This window comes from Athene noctua, chromosome Z, assembly GCF_965140245.1.
Source record: "Athene noctua chromosome Z, bAthNoc1.hap1.1, whole genome shotgun sequence".
Classification (NCBI taxonomy): Eukaryota; Metazoa; Chordata; class Aves; order Strigiformes; family Strigidae; genus Athene; species Athene noctua.
In genome coordinates, this window is record NC_134077.1 from 58834080 (window position 1) to 58855146 (window position 21067).

At 40.0% G+C, this 21067-nt stretch overlaps 1 protein-coding gene across 5 annotated transcripts in view; it reads right to left on the bottom strand.

Moving 5' to 3' along the window:
* Positions 1–21067, bottom strand: part of TRPM3 (transient receptor potential cation channel subfamily M member 3) — a 310579-nt gene that overhangs the window by 101593 nt on the left and 187919 nt on the right. For all 5 annotated transcript variants that reach the window (XM_074933038.1, XM_074933036.1, XM_074933034.1 and 2 more), the window contains exon 7: positions 9625–9799. In XM_074933038.1, coding sequence (XP_074789139.1) covers positions 9625–9799 — 175 coding nt within the window. The remainder of the gene's footprint in view (positions 1–9624; positions 9800–21067) is intronic.

Sequence of the window (21067 nt, forward strand, 5' to 3'; positions counted from 1 at the left end):
ACAGAGTGTTTCATTTTTCTCACTTTAAATTCAGCATTTAATTAAAAAATCTCTGAGGATTAAAAACTACTGAATGATCCTATAAATAGTTGCACTTCACGGTTTACTTTCAGCTTGTGCTTTTATGCAAGACAATGAAACAAGAAGGCATCCTTGATTATACAGTCAAAAATACTTTGGCTTTATTGGACGAGAGCTATTAACAACTAGGATATTCACTTAGGGCTTGGTAGGGGACTAAATTTGGGTATTTATGATCAATCTTATGTTCTTACCCCTTAACACATTTTCAACTTTTAAGTAAATGAGAAATTAAGTGCTTCAGAGCCTGGAGAACCTGATCTTTAGACTAGGGGCAATAGCGATGAGCCGCCAAAGAATTCTTCCGATTGACCACATGGGGAAGGTTGCATTTAAGCCACCCTCTCATTTAGGTTATCCAGTGTACATAGCAGTTTTGTCATTAAGATGTAAAAGGTATTGGGATCTTACTCAGTTTACTACCAAGAATTTTATTTGCTTGTAGCAAAATGTAGCCAATTTGTACATTCTTAATACCCCAAGGCAATATGTAGTTCCTGAAATTGAAGTTGTGGCAAACATAAAAAAAACCACCTGATGATTCTGCATATCTGATATTCATAGTGCTGAAACCTCAGCTCAGTAGGAAACTGCATATCTGCATTGCCTTCCCCCTGAAACTTCAATGAGATGGATGAGATACTGAGGCTTCAAAACTGATTTAGCTCCAGAGTAGTATTTACTTCAAGGTATGCTTCACAGTTCCTTCTGACCTGTTCCTGGTACACCGCACAGTTGCTGGCAACACCTCCTGCAAGGCAGTGCAGACACAGCTCTCTGTGTTGTGCCAGCAGCCTCATTCCACTGCAGCTCAGCTTGCTTATGGTTACAATATCCACCCAAAGACTGCCCTAGGTGAGTAAAATCTCTGCTTTCTGCTATGTGAAATCAGTTAGGAAGGATAAAGAATGAGGAAGGAAGGAAAGCACATCACAATTCTGTGAAACCCAGTAAAAAAAGACCTGTTGGGCAGATACACAATTGTCCAACACTCTTAAGGATCTCTCTAAGAGGACGGATAGGCACCACACTGATCAAAACTCAAGCAGAGAGCTATATTTTGTCCTCTTTCACCTCCAGACTAGTTCTTCTCCCTCAGGAAATAAAGTTTCCAATAAACTTAAAAACTCACAGCAGTGCTTTGTACACATATCCACACATTATTATGATGTAGAAAATTAATCCACATTGGTCTGCAATAGGTGAGAATTTAAGACACTGAAATGCAAATGCAGAGTCTGTGGCTGCCATGAATGATGTGGTTTTTGAACGATTTAGATCAGCTATCCAGTGCATAGCAGTTGGAAGATATGATGTGTCTCAGAGAAGACCCCGATTTGCAGACAGCAGGCACAACAAAAATAGGTTTTTGGCTTTATAGTCTGATTGCACAGGGGATTGCAGAGTCAAATTCTGGATGAAATTTGAATGTGCTACATTGATGAAAAGTCTAATAGACACAGTTTTGTATAACGTACTTAGATTACATTCAAAAGAAAAAGCTAGTAGTGGAACTCAGTTATTGTGCCAATTATTCAGTATTCTCCTCATATTGCTAAGCCCTACTCAAAACTAAGCTACAAAGGGGGAAAAGCACCCAATTTGTATTTGGAGTCTAATGCATTTGGGTAAAATAGTTTAATGAATGTAAAAAACAATGGTGTTTCACTTGCGGTATACTTAAAAATATCATTCCATTTTAGACTGATGTTTTCCTGAAGTTGGGCAAACACACAGGAATTCCCACTAGTTAGCTTTACAAATTTCACAGTTTGTGCATTCAGTTTAGTGCAAGGTGAACAGAAAAAAACAAATAAACTATTTGATAATATTGCAGTCAGCACCTGGAATGGCAACACCACAGAAAGAAGACCCATAGTAAGGAGAACGATAGCTTTCACAAAGCCAGACGAGCATCTCAGGTAAGAGATTACTTGCTTCTTCTGCCTCACAGTGATTCTATCACTTGCCTTTCTTACAGGCAGCAGTTTGTGATGATTAATTACAATCACAGAATCATAGAATGGTTTGGGTTGGAAGGGACCTTTAAGGATTACCTAGTTCCAAACCTGCTGCACTGGGAAGGGACATCTTTCACTAGGTCAGGTTGCTCAAAGCCCCACTTAATTTGACTTTGAACACTTCCAGGGAGGAGGCATCCACAATTCTTCTGGGCAACCTGCTCCAGTGTCTCACCACCCTCAACATAAAGAATGTCTTCCTTTAATGTCCAGTCTAAATCTACCCTCTTTCAATTTAAAAACATTGTCCCTTGTCCTCTCACTACAGGACCTTGTAAAAAGTCTCTCTCTTTCTTTCTTATAAGCCACCTTTATATATTGAAATAAAATGCATTCATTCTCTTCTTGCTATATTCTTTTTCATAATGACCTCAGAACACAGACAAGGTAGATGGAAATTGTATAGGTACATAACAAGCAAAGGAATAAAACATGTTTAAGTAAGGTTATGTTAAATGTGTTAACAGTGAGGTCACTGAAAACAGAAAAACAACTTCTCAAAGATTCAGATTAAACCTGGCGCACTCAGGTCTATCCCAGATGCAACACTGGACTACACATGAACCTGAACATAAAACTGATTTAAATATTTGTGGAAAACTATCTTATTCTTAGTAGGAGTTTTAGGCTGAGTAAATAATGATCACACTTCTTCTTAAAAAACAGTAATATATAATAACGCTTGGTCTAGAGCTCAGTTTTTACAGATTTATGTTTTATTATTTGCATGAGTCTGCTGTGGGTCTGAATATGTATCTTCACATATTCTAACACACAGAGAAATGAGTCCCTTCCCCATGAATCCTAATCAGAAGATTACTGCAGCTACTTAGGAAAAAAAGCATGAAATAGCTCTTAGGTGTAAGAATTCAAGGGGGTTTCGGTCTCAAATTATTAGATCCTCTCTTATTTGTTCTTTCTTACTCTGAGCAGCATTCTCAGAGTTCTGCTTTGGGAACTTCTAGGCACACAGTCCATTATCACTGCAGAAGGTCTGGAAACCCTCTGAGGGTGCCTGCTGCTGCCAGGTAAGGATGAAGTAAGAACAGCCATAAAGGTATGGGCCTGAGAAAGGGCCAGCTTTTTCTAATTAGCATGATGAGAGCCCTTAATTCAGGGTGCCTGTAGTCTTATTAGCAACTGACACCTTATTAGGGAGGATCAAGCACCTATTAAACAGCTGGTGCTCAGGAGAGGCCTATATAAGAACCAGGCCAAGAGGGTCCAAAGAAGGAGATCTCAGCTGAATTTGTCCTAGTGTAAATAGTCTCAAGTGTAGTGGTGATATACCACAGGGTAATTTTCCTGGTAGGTGCTGGAGTAGCTGTCCCTGCTGGAGAAGAGGCTTTGATGCAGATGGTGCTTTGGGTGGTGGATGAAGCTCTGCAAGTCCCAGGCTATGAGATCTATCTTTGATCTCAGGAGAGATGGTTTTCTTACTTGTAAGCCTGCTGCCTTAGATGAGCTGTGACATCAAGCATAGAAGTTATGGAAAGAAGTGGACAGGCTGTTCAGCATCAGAAAAGATGAAAAGGAAATAGTCAGGATCTTCTCAGAGTTCCAACAGCTTGAAGAACCCTGGACCCCCACTGCAATATAGATGCAGGAAGTGTCCACACCTAATATTTAGATAAGTGCAACCTCTGGAGAAGGGAAAGGATGCAAGCTGGTGACTGCTGGCACAAAGACCAAGGCATCTGCCCCACCTAATGGCTTACAACTACGAAACAGGTTCAATGCTTTCAAAGTTAAAGAGGAAACACATGTGCCTACAAGCAAAGGATCTGTGCCACCTGACTCTAACCCATGTAAGACCACCAGGAAGCAGTGAGCAATTATAATGTCCCCCTGCTGCAGGGGACAGAGGCATTCATCCTCACCTATTAGCTAGAGAGGTTTGCTGCCTGCTGGGGCCCAGAACTGGGATATTGTGGAGGGACTCCTAAAGCTTGTCTGACTGAAAAAAAGAGCTTCACTCAACAGTCAGAATTGAGTCTAACTGTTAAGCAGGTATTCTTTTTTGCAGCACTGGGGATCGCTTCACCACAAGTGCCATGCTTACTAACAAAATTCTCTGACTAATATGTACAAAAAGCATACATATGCATTAGGTTTCTTAGAAAAGGCAGTCTTATGCTAATGGATTCTTAGAATTTATTTACATAGTCTGAGTGTGCTTAGTAAAAATAGAGTGAGGGTCTTCTCCCCTCCTTAGGGGTCCTCGCAGCCTTTCTCACACTGTCTGTTACTGAAGTTTAGGTTTCTAGTGTCCATAGAGTTACTTCATCTGTCCTTCAGCTTCTGTTTGTTCCAGCTTTCAGCACTTATCTTGACACTGGCATCTTCTTAGGCACTTGAGTTTTTTAAGGTTCCTGCTATTAGGGATGTACTCAGGGAGTTTTTCATACTGTCCAAGTCTGTCCATCTGTCTTATCTTTCTAGGCAAGGAGTTAAAGATTTCAAAACATCTTACAAGTGAGTAATGAGGTAACAACTACAGAGGGTAGTTAGGAAAAAGTATAAATGAAATTATATACACTACAGTAAAATACAGGAAAAAAAAAAGTAGTAAAGTACAAGTGATGTTCAACGTTAAAACTATATGTCTTATATTACAGGTCCCTGTACATTAGCAATTTCAAGTATACTTGTAGCAGCTTCCCTTCATGACCATCTGACTACTAGCCCCTGCTGTTCTTCCCTGTGGTCACCCATGATACTGCAAGGGGAAATCTAGAGAGTATCAAAGGTGACTACAGAGCTCTGGGAGCAGTAGTCAAGGGCGTGGGGTCCCACGTGGTGTTCTCCTCAATATTGCTGGTCAGAGAAAAGGATGTTGGGAGGAAGACACTGATAATATAAGTCAATAGCTGGCTGCAGAGCTGGTGTTGGTGATGGTTCTGTCTTCTATGACCATGGGACCCTCCTTGCAGACCAGTATCTTCTTGTGAGAGATGGGTTCCACAGGCCTTAAGCAGACTCACCTCCCTTTTTATGTAAGCAAGGAAGTGCCTACAGGGCACCATTATGGAGAAATGCCTTAAGTCCTGCCTGGGAAATTAGTATGCTGGGATGCCTCTCTAAAGTGTGTGTATACTAATGTGCACAGTATGGGGAATAAACATGAATGAGACCTGTATGCAGTTGCAGGGCTATGATCTTGTTGGGATCACAGGGACATGGTGGGATGGCTCCTGTGACTGGAGATGTTGCAATGGAGGGATACAAGTTCTTAGGAAAGACAGGCTGGAAAGATGAGGAGTTGGAGTTGCCCTTTATGTGAGAACAGCTGGAGTGCATAGAGCTCTGACTGGGGATAGATGATGAGCTAACTTAGAATTTATGTGTTAGGATTAAAAAGGAGACAGGTAAAGGTGACACTGTAGTGGATGTCTGTTTATAGGCTGCATGACCAGTAAGAGGAAGTGGATAAGGCCCTCCGCAGCGAGCCAGGGGCAGCCACATGTTCACAGGCCCTCATCCTTATGGAGAATTTTAACCACTGCAATATCTGCTGGAGGGATAACACAGCAGGGCATAAGCAATCCTGGAGGTTCCTTGCAGTGCATTGAAAAGAACTTCCTGACCCAAGTGACACAGCAGCCAATGAGGAGAGTTGTTCTGTTGGACCTCATACTCACCAACAAAGAGGGACTCAATGGGGTCAAAGTCAGCCTTGACTGCAGTGACTGTGAGATGGTGGAGTTCAGGATTCTGAGAGGAGGGAGGGGGCAAAAAGCAGTTAACAACCCTGGATCTGAGGAGAGCAGACTTTGGCCTCTGGGGATCTGCTTGAAGAGTCCTATGGGATAAGACCGAGAGGGAAGAAGGGCCCAAGACAGCTGGTTAATATTCAAGTATCACCACCTCCAAGCTCAATGAATGAGGCAGGGGACCCGGTGATATAGGACATGCGAAAGGCTGAAATACTGAGTGCCTTCTTCAGTCCTAGGACCCAGAGTCATACCCTTTTTGAACAGGATCAGGTCAGGGAATGCTTAAACAAACTGGACATACGTAAGTTCATGGACCCTGATGATGTGAGAGACTGAAATGTCAAATGATTGTCTCAAAGCTTTCTTGTGTGTGTGCTTTGAGTCACAGGGTGGTGTCAGTAAGGCCTCGATCATTCATCAAGGACCAGCTGTGCCCTTAGTAATTAATCTAAGGAATGTCACCCAAGGAAGTGGGAGTGTATCAAAGGATGCACCCTCCCACTCCCTTGCAGTTGTATTGACAAACTCCTTAGATAAGCCTCAAAGAGGGGGACTAAGTGAAACCAGGTTTTTCTCATCAAGCACAAGGACTGCTGATCACTGGCCATTGTGTAAGCCTGATACTTTGTGGGTCTTTTGTATTGCTAAGGACTTTGCCCCTTTGCCATTGAACTGAAAAGAGGTGAGCATTTCTGTCCCAGAAGCCAGCTGATTATTCAAGAAGCATGAAGAGAGGAAAAACTAAAGGTGGGCAGATAGGATAATCAGCTGATAAAACGAGCTTAAAAGACAACAGAGAGCTTTGCTCGGTGTTCACCCACCACCAAAGAACTGAAGACTGAGGACCAACAGGACACTGCTCGATCCATGGTGGTGGTATTCTTGCAACCCTGTTCTGGATGCTTGCTTGATTTCTGTCTTTTCCTTTCATTCTGTTCTATTGCTATCCCTCTTCATTTTTAATAATAAAAAACTGTTTTGGGGGTACAGCATTTGACTTCCTGTCTTAATCTCACCCTTGGGATCATATTGAAACCTCCCTTGACATTGGATCAGGACAGATGAGATGCACTCATGAATACTGAGGGAGCTGGCTGATGTCATTGCAAGATCACCCCCTAATCTTTGAACAATAATGACAACTGAAAAATTGTCTGAGGACTAGAGAAAAGCAATGATCACTCCTATCTTCAAGAAGAGCAAGAAGAAGGACCCACGGAACTACAGGCTGGTCAGTCTCCCCTTGATCACTGCAGAGGTGATGTAGCAACTAATCCAGGAAACCATATCCAGGCACATGAAGATGATCAGGAATAGTCATCGTGGATTCACCGAAGGGAAATCATGCTTGACAACATGATCACTTTCTGTGATGAACTGACAGGTTTTGTAGATTAGGGACAAACAATGGATATTTTCTATGTAGACTTTAGTAAGGTGTTTGACTCCCACAAGATCTGCACAGAGAAGCTGTTGAAGTATGGGCTGGAGGAGCAGACAGTGAGGTGAATTCAAAACTGGCTGAATAGCTGGGCTCAGAGTGTTGTGATCAGTGGTATAAAGTCTAGTTGTAGTCCATCAAATAGTTCCAAGGACAAATCCTGAGTCTGATCCTGCTCAACATCCTCATTAATGATCTCGAAGATGGGGCTGAGTGTACCCTCTGCAAATTGCTGACAATATAAAACTGGGAAGAGTGGCTGATATACCCAAGGCCTGTGCTGCCCTCTGGCAGATGGACCTTGACAGGCTGGAGAAATGGGCTGAGAGTAACCTCATGTAGTTCAGCTGGGAAAAGGAAAAATCATGCACCTGGAGAGAAACAACTCCATGTACCAGTACATGCTGAGGGCCTCCCAGCAGGAAAGATGCTTGGCAGAAAAGGACCTGGGGATCCTGGTAGACACCAAGTGCCACTGCAGCAACAATAGCTAATGGTATCCTGGGCTGCATTAGGAGGAGTGTTGCCAGCAGATAAGGGCAGATGATCCTTCCTTTGTACTCAGCACTGGTGAGGACACACCTGGAGTCCTGTGTCCAGTTCCGGACTCCACAGTACAAGAGAGACATGGGCATGATGGAGAGAGCTCAGTGAAGGGCCACTAAGATGATGAAGGGACTCCTCTGAGAAAAGGCTGAGGGAGCTGAGACTGTTCAGCCTGGAGAAGAGAAGGCTCAGAGAGGATCTCATCAAGGTATATAAATACCCAAAAGGAGGGTATAAAGAAGATGGACCCAGACTCTTTTCAGTGGTGTTCAGTGACAGGGCCAGAAGCAATGGACACAAGCTGAAACATGGGAGGGTCCCTCTGAACATCAGAAAACACTTTTTTTACTGTGTGGGTAACTGAGCACTGGCACAGGTTGCCCTGAGAGGTTGTGAAGTCTCTGTCCTTAGAGAAATTCTAAAGCCGTCCAGACATGATCCTGGGCAACTGGCTCTAGGTGATCATGCTTGAGCAGGGGTGTTGGACTAGGTGACCATCAGTGGTCCCTTCCAACCTCAACTGTTCTGTGATTCTATGGTTGTTCACATATTTTTGGGGGTAGAGGAGAAAACAGACTATTAAAGATTTGGGCATTCAGTAATAACACGTACTTTGGAACTTGTGAAGTATGCTTAGGGCCTGATTCAACAAACCCAAGCTTGAATCTTCTATAATAAAAGCTAAATACTATCCTTCCCTCACCTTGAGTCTGCAAAGAAATTTGGGACAGTGCAAACACTGCACAAGCAGTCATGTGTGATCATAGGTGAGTGTGTAGAATCATGCCCAATAGGCAAGGCAGATACAAACTAGCTTATATGAACATGCAGAGGTAAATGAAATCTGAAGACAGCAGTACAGTTGTGATGGTTTGACTCTGGCTAAATGCCAGGTATCCACCAAGTCGCTCTATCACTTCCCCCCCCCCCCTTCCCTTTGTTTTCTCAACAGGGTAAAGAGGGGAAAGAAGATAAACGAACCCTTGTGGGTGAAACAAAAGCAGTTTTAATATAAGCAAAGCAAAGCAAAAGTCCGCGCGCGGAAGCAAAAGCAAACAGATTTATTCTCTACTTCCCATGAAGAGGCGATGTCGGGCCTTCTCAGGAGCAGGGCTCCAATACGCGTAGTAGTTGCCTCGGAGGACCAAGGGTGACCCCACCCCCTTCCTCCTTTCCCCCAGCTTTATCCTGAGCAGACGTCATATGGTCTGGAATATCCCTTTGGTCGGTTTGGGTCAGCTGTCCTGGCTGTGTCCCCTCCCAAGATCTTGCCCACCCCGTCCCACTGGGGAAAATATCAGAAAGAGCCTTGGTGCTGTGTAAGCACTGCTCAGCAGCAGCCACAACACCAGGGTGCTACCAACACCCTGCCAGCTCCCAGCATAAACCACAGCACCGTGAGGGCTGCTATAGGGGAAAACCGATTCCAGTTCAGCCAGACCCAATACAACAGTATATTATAATGAAATAATTCCCCATGCCTGTTGATTTTAATCCCTTGACCTGTAACTGAAAGATACCACGTATTTTGCTTGCTGATGTGTTACATGTTATGGCAAGTTAACTGTATGATACTATTTCTACACCTCTGTTTTATTATGTCTGCCTTCCTCACTGTTGCTTTAACTCTGCCCCCTTTTTTTTTTTTTTTTTTTTCTGTTCTGGATATCTTCAGTATTTGACCCATATTAATGATGGAAACAGTCATGTGAGGAAGGTATTGCTTTTGCATGGTATTGCCAATAATTTATTGGGCTCTACCTTACCACAAAATTGAACTTGTGGATGGAGAAATAACACACACTAGGGAATGACTTACCCTCCTTCTTCAGAGTATTTGTGACCAAAGGCTAGGATGTCAGATGCCCGGCCACTGCCATCACATATCACAACAGGAACAGGAGGAGTGTCTCGTAGGTACTCCAGAACAATGGAGATAACATTGGGACCTCCTTCCACAATAAGGGCCACCACTGGAACCCCTTGACCAATTCCTGGAGGAAAAAAAAGAAGAAAACAAACAACAACAACCAAAAAAAAAAAGAAAAAGAAAAAGAAAAAAGAACAAAAATTGCAAAGCCAGCAAAGAAAACAAAACATAACAGAAGACAGAAAAAAAAAAATCAGACTGAAATTACTGCATTGTGACTGCACAGTTTTATGTTAGACAAAATGGCATTCAGAAAATCATAGATTTTTAAGGACAGAAGGGACCAGTGAGGTCATCTTGTCAGTTCTACTGCATAAACCCAGGATTTTCTAGAATTATTTTCTGTTTTAAATAAGATAGCTATGGTTGGAATAAACAACATTTTTTTAAAAAGATTGAATCTTGGTTTGAAAGCATAGAGAAGCTACCACCATTCTTCTTAACATGTTCAGAGCCATGACTTTGTTGCTTGCTTGTAACCTAGATTTTGCATGGTGTCATCTTCCAATCATTGGGTCTTCCAGTAGCTCTGCTTGCTGTTTTAAAATTCCCTCTATGGTAATTTTGTTGCTTTATTAGTTGCATTTTAAGGTTGCAGCTGAATAGACCTTTAACCTTCTCTTTGCTAAACTAAACATATTCTGTTACAAGTCAATGCAATACTTGGTTTTGAATTCTAGTTGGTCTCAGTTTTTCTCTGAATTCTCAGTAATTTTTGCAGCATATTCCTTGATTTGTAGCTTCCGCACTGGGGACATTGATCCATAGAGAGCTGAACTGGTACTGAACCAGAAGAGAGGCATTTTTATTTTCAATACTTGTGACATAATTAGATGGGAGCCCTCTGCAAAAGTTGCAGCACAGGCCTTGCCAGAATTAGAGAAAGGCAATCTGACACCAGGCCGGTGTTAATGTGACTGAAAAAGCTTTTGACTAGTTGGGACTGGGAACATTCAAAAGGACATAGGCAGTAGAACTAGTTGAACATTTTTAAGGATCTGAATTACTGTCAAAAAATGAATTGTTCTTTAAAAAAGAAAAAAACTCAGTTCTTATATAGAACAGCAAAATATTGTAAGAACCTCCTGAAACACTTTACAAGCAAACACTGTATTTCCTGAAGAGGCTCTCAGCATGCTTTGTTATGGCTCTATCTACTGTCAGTTTGTGGCTCTTATTATACAAGTGCATGGTGTTTATTTATGTTAAAAAAAAAGATAGAGTTATAAATTCCAGGCTAATGAAAGACAGTAAGAAGGGTAGAATATAAGAAGGTGATTAACAGAATGATTTGCATAGAACTCACTGGTTAATTTTTTAATTAATATTAAGGACTTCCCTGAATTGCTGCTCTAATTAATCATTAAGTTCTTTAGGTGGTTAAGTTCTTTTCAAAGGTCTTAGTTGAAAAGAAGTTTTGGGGAACGGAGTTAAATGATAAAAGAAGATTAAGAACTTAAGAGAGTGAATTATAAGTCAAATGGGTTAACCTGTCCCACATGTACTTCCATTAACTTTAAGGAATTTAAGCTAAGGATGAATTTTGTTTGGCAAATTTGTGTTATTTACCTACATTCATTTTAATCATGCTCAAAATTAATCCCTTAAAAATGCATTAGCACATGTTAGAAATAAAAACCTATTTTTTCTGAGAATCTTATAAATAATATGATTTTATTCCCATATCAGTACATGTACTATGATATGTCTGGTTACAGTTGAGCATGCAGCAGAGAACCTCATGTTACAAGTCATGGGGTTAGTAAAACTGCCACCTTAGACTTCTGGAGGGCTAACTTAGACCTGCTTAAAAGACTGACAAAATCCCTTGTGAGGCTGCCCTGAAGGATATGGGAGCCCAGGAAGGCTGGACATACTTCAGGAGAGAAGTCTTAAAGGCACAGGAGCAGGCTGTGCCCGTGTGCCGGAAAACAAGCAGGTGGGGAAGGAGACGGCCTGGCTAAACAGGGACCTTTGGCTGGATCTCAAGAACAAAAGGAGAATCTATTGCCTTTGGAAGAGGGTGCAGGTCTCTCATGAAAACTATAAATATGTAGTGAAGTTATGCAGGGAAAACATCAGGAGAGCCAAAGCACAGCCAGAGCTCAGCCTGGCTACATCTTTTAAAGATAATAAAAACATTTCTATAAATTCATTAACAGCAAAAGGAGAATTAAGGAAAATCTCCCTCATTTACTGGATGCAGAGGGAAACATGGTAACTAAGGATGAGGAAAAGGCTGAGGTGCTCAACGTCTCCTTTGCCTCAGTCTTTGGCAGTGGAACTGGCTGTTCCCTGCACACCCAGCCCCATGAGCTGGGAGATGGGGAGGGGAAGCAGACTGAGGTCAGCACAGTTGAAGAGGAGGTGGTCAGAGACCTGCTGCACCACTTGTATGCACACAAGTCTGTGGGACCGGATGGGTGACACCCAAGGGCGCTGAAGGAGTTGGCAGATGTGCTCGCCAAGCCGCTGTCCATGATTTACCTGAAGTCATGGCTGACTGGGGAGGTCCCATTGGACTGGAGGGTGGCAAATGTGACATCCATCTACAAGAGAGGCAGAAAGGAGGATCCAGGGAACTATAGACCTGTCAGTCTGACCTCGGTGCCAGGGAAGGTCATGGAGCAGGTCATCTCGAGCGCCATTACAAGTCATATAATGGACAACCAGGGGATCAGGCCCAGTCAGCATGGGGTTATGAAAGGCAGGTCCTGCCTGACAAACCTGATCTCCTTCTACGACAGGGTGACCTGCTTATTGGATGGGGGAAAGTCTGTGGACGTTGTCTACCTTGACTTCAGTAAGGCCTTTGACACAGTTTCCCACAGCATTCTCCTGGCAAAACTGGCTGCTTGCGGCTTGGATGGGCACACGCTTTACTGGGTAAAAAACTGTCTGGATGGCCGGGCCCAAAGAGTTGTGGTGAACGGAGTTAAATCCAGTTGGTGGCCGGTCACCATCCCTGGAGATTTTTAAGAGTCGGCTTGACATAGCACTTAGGGATATGGTGTAGTTGAGTACGGTCAATGTTAGGTTAATGTTTGGACTGGATGATCTTCAAGGTCTTTTCCAACCTAGCCGATTCTGTGATTCTCTGTGATTCTCTGAAGTCTGCCCAGTTTTTCCTTTGCTACTGGGTGGCAGAAGTAATATTGTTTATAGTCACATCTAGTACAGGAATATTTTTTTGTAAGAGAATTGCTATCAGAAGATGAATAAAACTGAATATTCTTTTGCAGAATATTTTTCTTTACGATACTTCCCAACATAATCACATGGTGGCTGATGAAAGACTCTTCAGTGAAAATTTTAATACAGAATTGGAAGGAGATTTTTTATCATTTAATTTCTAGTGGTCGGGCTAATATAACGTTACCACATTTTCTGAACATCCTATCAGTACTTGCTTCTTTTTGTGTAGTTTTTCTTTATACTCCACTGTATAGCAAATAATTCTAACATTTTTAGTTCTACTGGTAGTTTTTTCAAGACATGAGTCTTCATAGTTGAATAAGAATTTCCTTCACTGTTCTCGTTTCAGTCATCCTTGCTCCAAAGATTGATCACAGAGGAGATCTAACATGACCTCTAACTAGGAGGCCCACAACTCACTGAAATCTTACATTAGCATTCCTATTCAGCAGTGTAGTATCTTCCTCTGGAAATTGGCTGGTAGGGCCAATTTTATTTCGTAATGAACAAAAAACCTCCCAGTGATGTGTTTAAAAGCCTGATCCTAACGTTTACCAAAGGTGGTCTTTTGCAAAATATATGAAGTTGTTAGCAAACCTGAAGATAAGTGCACAGATTTGAAAGTATATAATTAACTAACAGGTAGAGCTGTATGTGGAACTGTAGTACTAATCGAGTTTCTTGAAGAACTTACCCTGATCCTGTCATTACTATTAATGACTTCCAAGAAGTAAAACTGGTACTGATATCTGCTGATAAGATACTATTAAGAAGTATTCTCAGTAATGAGTCAAACTGGGTCTGGATGACATTAAGGATTGAGTAATAGAAATGGAGACAGTTCACAGTGAAAGATGCAAAGTAATTTACTCAGTTGTTAACAAATTATTCTGTAAGTTTGAAACACATTAGGAGGAAATACTAGAAAAGAGCAGGGTGTGACCCAGCTGATCACAGGAGAACTAAGCCTTTGGTGTAGTAAGACTATGAAGAAGGCAGGTATGATTGTGGAATACATACATTAAAGCATTTTCAGTAGGAAATATGGGCACATCAGTGCTATTGTGTAAGCCATTCAAGAAGTTCCATGCAAAATACTGTCTGTAGCTATGCTCATCCATGTTCAAAAGGAACAAATTGGAATGAATGGAGGAAAAAGTCAAAAGGAGTACATATGGGAAATCAAGACCCCATCTTATGAAACTAGATTCGATGATTTTGGCTTATCTTCCTTAGCAAATTGAAGGGTGAAAGACAGTATGCTGAATATCACCATGACATACAGTATATTTGCCATTTATAGTCTTAGATGGAGTTCATAAGATTTCTGGCTATCAGAGGATTCTAGTAAGAGTAAAAGGGGAAAACTTTCTGAGTTTGGAGTGATAATTATTATAAAAGCAGTCACTTTATGTATCTCAAACTATTCTTAAAGCAGGTTCCTTCAGTCTACTAGAAGTTTGTTTAGTCTTAGTGTATTCTGCTGGATATTGATCAGCTATGAAAGTCTAATAATATAAATAATGATGGTGAGTCTATATAGTTTAACTATTTTTGTCTTTTTGGGCCAATGAATTGGTCATTTGAAAGCATTTTAAAAATTCCTCTCTTCTCTTATTCTCTCTTTTTTTTTTTTTTCCTCTTTTTCTCTTTTTTTCCTCTTTCCCCCTTTCCCCCTTTCCCTTCTCCTTTGTATTTAATTATTTACTACCATAGTCACAACAGTTGCATGGCATATAACAGTTCTCTGCAAGAGTTCCAGCTGTGTTTCACTGCAGTTAATCAGATGGCATTTTATCTCTTCCCTGATCATGTAGAAACACATCCAGCATGGAAACAATCCTTAATCTGAGGCTAGTAAAACAAAAAAACTTCTCTCCAAACCCACTCTCCAATGAAACTTTGTAGCTTTGAGTTTAAAAAAAAAAAAAGTCACGTGAACCTTAATTTATCATATACAATTAAGTTCCAGATTGATACGCAACTTTTTCAATTATTGTGGTAGATTTTTTTGTGAAACAGAAAAGATTTAAAACACAAAGTTGATTTCTACACCTCATTTTCCTTTTGGAAACCCTCCCTGAGTTTCAGCAAATAGAATTTTTTTCTTTGTAATTATCATTGTTCTCCATAAATAATTTTGGTTTGGAAAAATTAATTTTTTCTTTAGTTTGGAGGGAAAATTAGAAAGTACATTTCTGGAATTAGATATAATGTTTTAAAATCAGTTAGTAATACTTTGTTGATATTTCTTCAGCATATAACCTCTTCTGGTTTTCAGGAAAACTCTCAAGATTACAGTTGTCTGAATCCTAATGGTAGGAGCTTTTCCAGATTTGTGATGATTAATTTCTGATCACTGATGGTATTCACAGTGTGCAAAAATAAATCCATAGACATGGGAAAAAGTCATGTTTGCTTGAGTAGCTTAAAATTTGAAAATGAGGGTAAGTGAGAATTATCACATTCTCAGTTTTCTATGATGTTCCAAATCACATTAAAATTATTTGTGACATTATATTTGTTTCAGAATAAAAGCTTAGCTACTTATACGAAAGAAGTCTGCATCTCAGTAGCTCACAGGCAAAATGCAGAGCAGATCTGAATTAAACTTTTATGTGGTTTGATGCCAAAGGGAGGTGGTGGATTTCACCAGCCCTGGATGTGTTTAAGGGTTATTTAGATGAGATGCTGGGGGATATGGTGTAGGGGAGAACCTTGCAGAGTAGGGCTGATGGTTGGACTCGATGATCCCAAGGGTCTTTTCCAACCTGAATGATTCTGTGATTCTGTGAAAAAGTCAGCATGTGATGCTAATAAGACAGAACCTCTGACTTTGTGAAAAAGGTAGCTGATGGACTGGTAATCAAAATATTTTTCCTTTTAGATCTCTGTATCTCCTTAGAAATGCAAGAGTCAGGAATTATCTGCAAGAGCACTGTTTCAGTTTGTGTCAGCACATGATATCATACAATAGTGTGCAGAGAAGGGGCTGGAAGTGCCCGATATACCCACAGGGAGCCTCTTGTTTCAACCACTTCATCATGAAGGTGAATGTCAAGCTGGAAGGAAAGATGCTAAATCTGAAGGTAATACATTCCTTACAAAGCCAAGGACATAATCATGATAAAAAAAGTTTCTTGCTTGAGATTGTTGAAAAGGAGGCATTGCTGAAATAAAACCACGCTGATGAGAACTGGACTACAGTACTAGCGTTGATGTCTCCTAGCACAAATCCAGAAGGTGGGAACTTTGTGCCAAGCATTAAAATGGACAGTCCAATAGATCAACAAACAAGAAGTCTTCCCTTCATGTTTTTTGTGGAATTTACCACAAATTTGCCCTAGTCTGAGCAAAACTAAGGATAGCACTCATCTTCCTGGGCTATCTTGAACAACACTGCTGTTTTCACTAAGTACTCTACAAGTACACAACTTTAGAAATAGTGAGTTTCAAATTTTATAAACTGGAAAGAGCAGCAGTAAATACACTCCACTAAAATGCCGTTCATTCTGAAATTGCAGATAACCCTTATCAGTATAGGAAAATGCATTGTTATTATCAGGAAAGACTCTCAATCACTGCTGTTGGTTTCCAAACATAGGAAAAGACCAATTCATTTTCACAGATCTAGATGTTTTTTTCTGTTTCTCAGAAGGTGATAAATGACATTACTCAGGGATTTTTGATATCATTTGTAGAGAAAGAATCATTCTCTTTTAAGTTCAAGTGAATCATCTTTAGATATCTTAAAAATTATGGTGTTTTCCAGCCATCTGATAATTACATGGAGGATTTATTTTTAAATTTACTCAGTTTATTGTTTTTTTCAGCATTTTCTAGGATGAGTTTTGGTTTAATTAAATCTTTTTCCTTTTCCTTTTGGAAGACAGAGAAACCTTCTTGTCTAGCAGTGTATCTGCAGACTTGAGAACAGCTGGGAATTCTGACTATTGGATTATCACTGTGAGGTTTATTACTTGATTAACTACGCTTAAGTTTCAAGGTGGTAAAGGTCTAATACCAAAATCAAAGGTCTTCCTACTTAAGAATGGTCTCAGAAATTTTATGCTGTGGTACTAAAAATAGTTTGTAAACCAGAGAGGAGATTTTTTTTCTCAGATTTTCAAGAGCAGTTATGTGTGTAACATCTCACACAAACTTGTATATTACTATTTCTCATTTAATAAGGTCTCCATCTCACATACTGAAATCCTAGCATTCCCATAAATGCAAAAAGACAGGTAGTCTCTCATCACTTAATTAATATCATAGAATACAGACAAAACAGTGATTTTATTTTCATTTGATATGATTCATCCTAAGAAGAAGAAATAGTACCAAAGACCTGGAAGTTAAAATCAGTTCTCTGAGCTTCATCATTATCTTAATTTCTAGAACAGTAACTTGCATTTGGAGCATTTCAATAAGCACAGATCTGTGCAGGGCAGACTAGATTGCTAAGTGTTTCACAGTGTCAGCTACTGTGGATATTGGTGCAATAGTGTAAATTGTACTGCAATATTGTATGAAAGGTTTACACAGACAGCCTAAAGCTTCATTACTGTGTAATTGCCTTTGTGGCCAGCAACAGAGCCAGTGAGAGACTTTCGGGCAATTGTGTTTCCAGGAAGGTATGTACATACCAGAACATTTGTCCTGATGTATACCAGTGAACTTGTAGGCCTTTATGTTATTATACAGACAAATAATCCCATTTTCCTCTCGACACAGTGGTAGTGAATGAACATGTAAGTTAACACAATAAACTAGAATAAGTGAGTGAATTTGGAAATGGCAGAAAATCTGCAGAAAAATGGCAGAAAAACTGCATAACATCTATGCTGTGTGATAGAGGATTTTTAAAAATCTACCATGCTTTGCAGAAGCCCTACTTTGTATCCTCAGTTCTTGGAAAAACATGAATATTTTATACGGTGAGTATATTTATAAATAATCTATAACTGTCATAAATTATTACTAATTGTTTTTTAAGAAGAGCTAAACATGAGATACCCATTTTTTTATAAACCAGAAAGTGAATAAAATGCCTCATTTACTATAAAATGCATTTATTACTCATTTTTCCATATGCTTATAAGAGTAACTGGGACATATCACTATGTTGTGTACAATTTCTAAATTTACCTCTGATATCGGCAAAAATAAAACTAAGAGGCTCTAGTTTACTGTCTCTGACAGAAATTACTTTAATTTCTGCATCTTATCACTGGGTGGTGGTAGGTGCATCTGAGCTCAATTTCTGCTGGCCACCTTTGCTCCTTCATTAGGTCAGACATGTAGGTGTGGGTCATTTAATGTCATTCATTTTATTTTTCTACCTGGAAATTTTGGCTGAAGAATTTGGTAATTATTTGGATTGTTTGGAATGCTGGGGCACTTGGCTGTTGCACTGAGGGAGATACTACACAGCAGTTGGCACAGAAGTGGCATACAGCTGGAAATCTATGTCATATCTCCCACACAAGGTGCAGCTCTACAGCAAGTTCTCCAGAAGCTGGACGTAATGGAGGAACTTAAGGCTTACAGTGCATATAAGACAGAGTTGCTGTGGACATGCCTAGTGAGTCCAAACTGCCCCAAAGGGTAGGGACAGTAAGCCTTCAAAAGCCTCCACACAGTGCATGTGCAGTCAGCCAGACAACTCAATCTTTTCTTAATGAGACACACACTATGCAGTGTGGAAACAGGATTATCTCTCTTCCTAGAACATACCACCGGCATGTACAGGGATGTATGTATAAGGCCACACTGAACTGGAATGGCTTATCATTCTCTTCATGAAAGCAAGTATATTTGCATGATCAAGGGGCCTCTACAGTTTTGCACAGCACCACCTTCCAAGTCTACAGGTTACTAAACTTTCCTGGACCTAGATGTACTATGGACAATGGGGTACATAAATTAGCAGGTTTCTCCACTGGTCATCATGTCACAAGTTGTCAAGTGCTTATCCTAGGTAATGAGATAATGGATTCTTAGCAGCAGAAAGTTTCTATGACAGGCTTCAGATTTGTTTCAGGCCTCCAACTTATGGATGCCCTGCAAAAGGTCTACCATTTGTGAGCAACAGCTACCCTTCTACCTGAAAAACTCTTTTAGGACAATGGCTTTTGTAAGGGGGTACACTCAATGCTCTCTTAGTGGCTGACAAATACAGCCATAAAATAGAAATCCAAAAATATAAATCAATAGATATATACATATTAGTGTGCCTGCAAGTGTTCTAGAGACCCGTTTCTTCTAGATTTTCCAGAGACCTGTTTCTTCTAGATTTTCCTGCCTTCCTAGACTGCTTTATGGAGAAAATATTAATGTGGTTTTGTTGTTTGTTTTTTTGGGTTTTTTTGTGTGTGTGTGGTTTTTGTTTTGTTGTGGGTTTTTTGTTGTTGTTGCTTTTTTCTAAATGGAAAATGCCTCTTTATTATAACGAATGAATCACCAGGCTTTCTTAAAGATACTAAGAAAAAAATTCTGTCTGACCTCTGCTCTTTTATGTAAGTGCCCGCTGATCTGAATCCCAGCTTCCTTTGCACATATTACTTCAGGAACTTTGTGCTATCTGTACCTCTGGAGTTAAAAACTCGCTGAGCTCCAAGGTTGTTTCATAAACCATGGTAAAACAAGTAGGAATAAGTTTTATTTTAGCATACTGAAGGTAATCATCCTTCCTTTTACAGACATGATATGATATACATTCACACAGCACTGTATAATATGATGATCAAAACAAGAAACTTCATAAATAGAAGTTTTTAGCAACTTGGCCTTGAAGTAAAACTTGGGTTCAGAGGTTTATTTAATGTTAACACAAATGCAATGTGAACACACCTACTACCATTACCAATAGGTGTCTTGATACTCTAATTTGTTAAATCCTGAACAGTACATTGTGGTCTGTTTTTCTTTGATTGTTACAAATATTTTGGATGTCTAACAATTGAAACAAAACTACACTGCACTTGAATGCCATGGGGATAAATATTTACTGAATTGAAATGAAAATGAATAAAAAGTTCATGAAATTACAAATTTATGCATGTGGTTCTGCTAACTAGGAATAGAAACGCCAAAACCACCCTGGCACCTGTGGACCTCTAATCCTGAAACAAGTGTCAGTGTAACAAATCCTTAATTGCATCAAACAGATGACAGGTACAGGTATTTATTCAACAGATGAGGTTACAATTCAGGACTTTTTAATGCAAGGATTGTGTATCAGTGGCATTTAGTGGAAAATCTCATTTAACTGTCAATGAAAGATTGATACAGTGTTGTGAAGCTCAACAAAAATGTTTATGTGCTTACAAGCTCTGACAGTTTTTCAAGTACGTTTTGATCAAATCTGATCTTAGTTTTAACCTAAATATGTGAGATGAACTATGATTTTTGAGTGGAAATCAACTATCAGCCATTAATCATTCATATTTTAAACAGGGCAAAATAGCATTTATTTCTGAGTTTTTTTCAGTTTGAGGCTTATGGTGTCTTGAAACTCAGGCGGAAACTTGGAGGTTCTGGGAAAACCAAAGTAAGTCCTTAGCTCGAGAAGTCTGTCCTAAAAGTCCCAACTTCCAGGCCATTGCTATTTTTCATGGGGCTATCAGTGTATGTAGCTGTGTGTTGCATCAGCAAAGGCCAAAAAAACCACAGCACATAAAGCCTGTGGCTTTCAGAAGTATTTTGGTCTAAGTGTTGGTGCAGCACTTGGATATCCTAGTGAGAGGTACTTACACAGAATGGGTAAACAATTAAATATGCTCTGGAATTTTAATAAGCAAAAGTCTACCCAGCATGAGCTTCAAAGCCTGAGGAAAGTAGTTTTTAATTTCTGAGGTAATATTTGCTTTACGGTAATACAGAGTCAACTGATACTGCTCGTTGGTTGTAATAGTGTGTTTAACTACAGGGTAAGTGCTGCTTAAATAGATTTAAAATTGTATTGGATTTGCAACAGTCTTTTAAAAGTTTGCCCACACAAATGTGTCTGCTTCACCTCCGGACATCTATGTGGTACTGCTTATGGTCCCGGTGGCCCCAGAGAGCTAAGTGATAAAAGAGAACATCCTGAAATCATCCAGATCCTTTCTCCTAGGCTACACTTAAATAACATTAC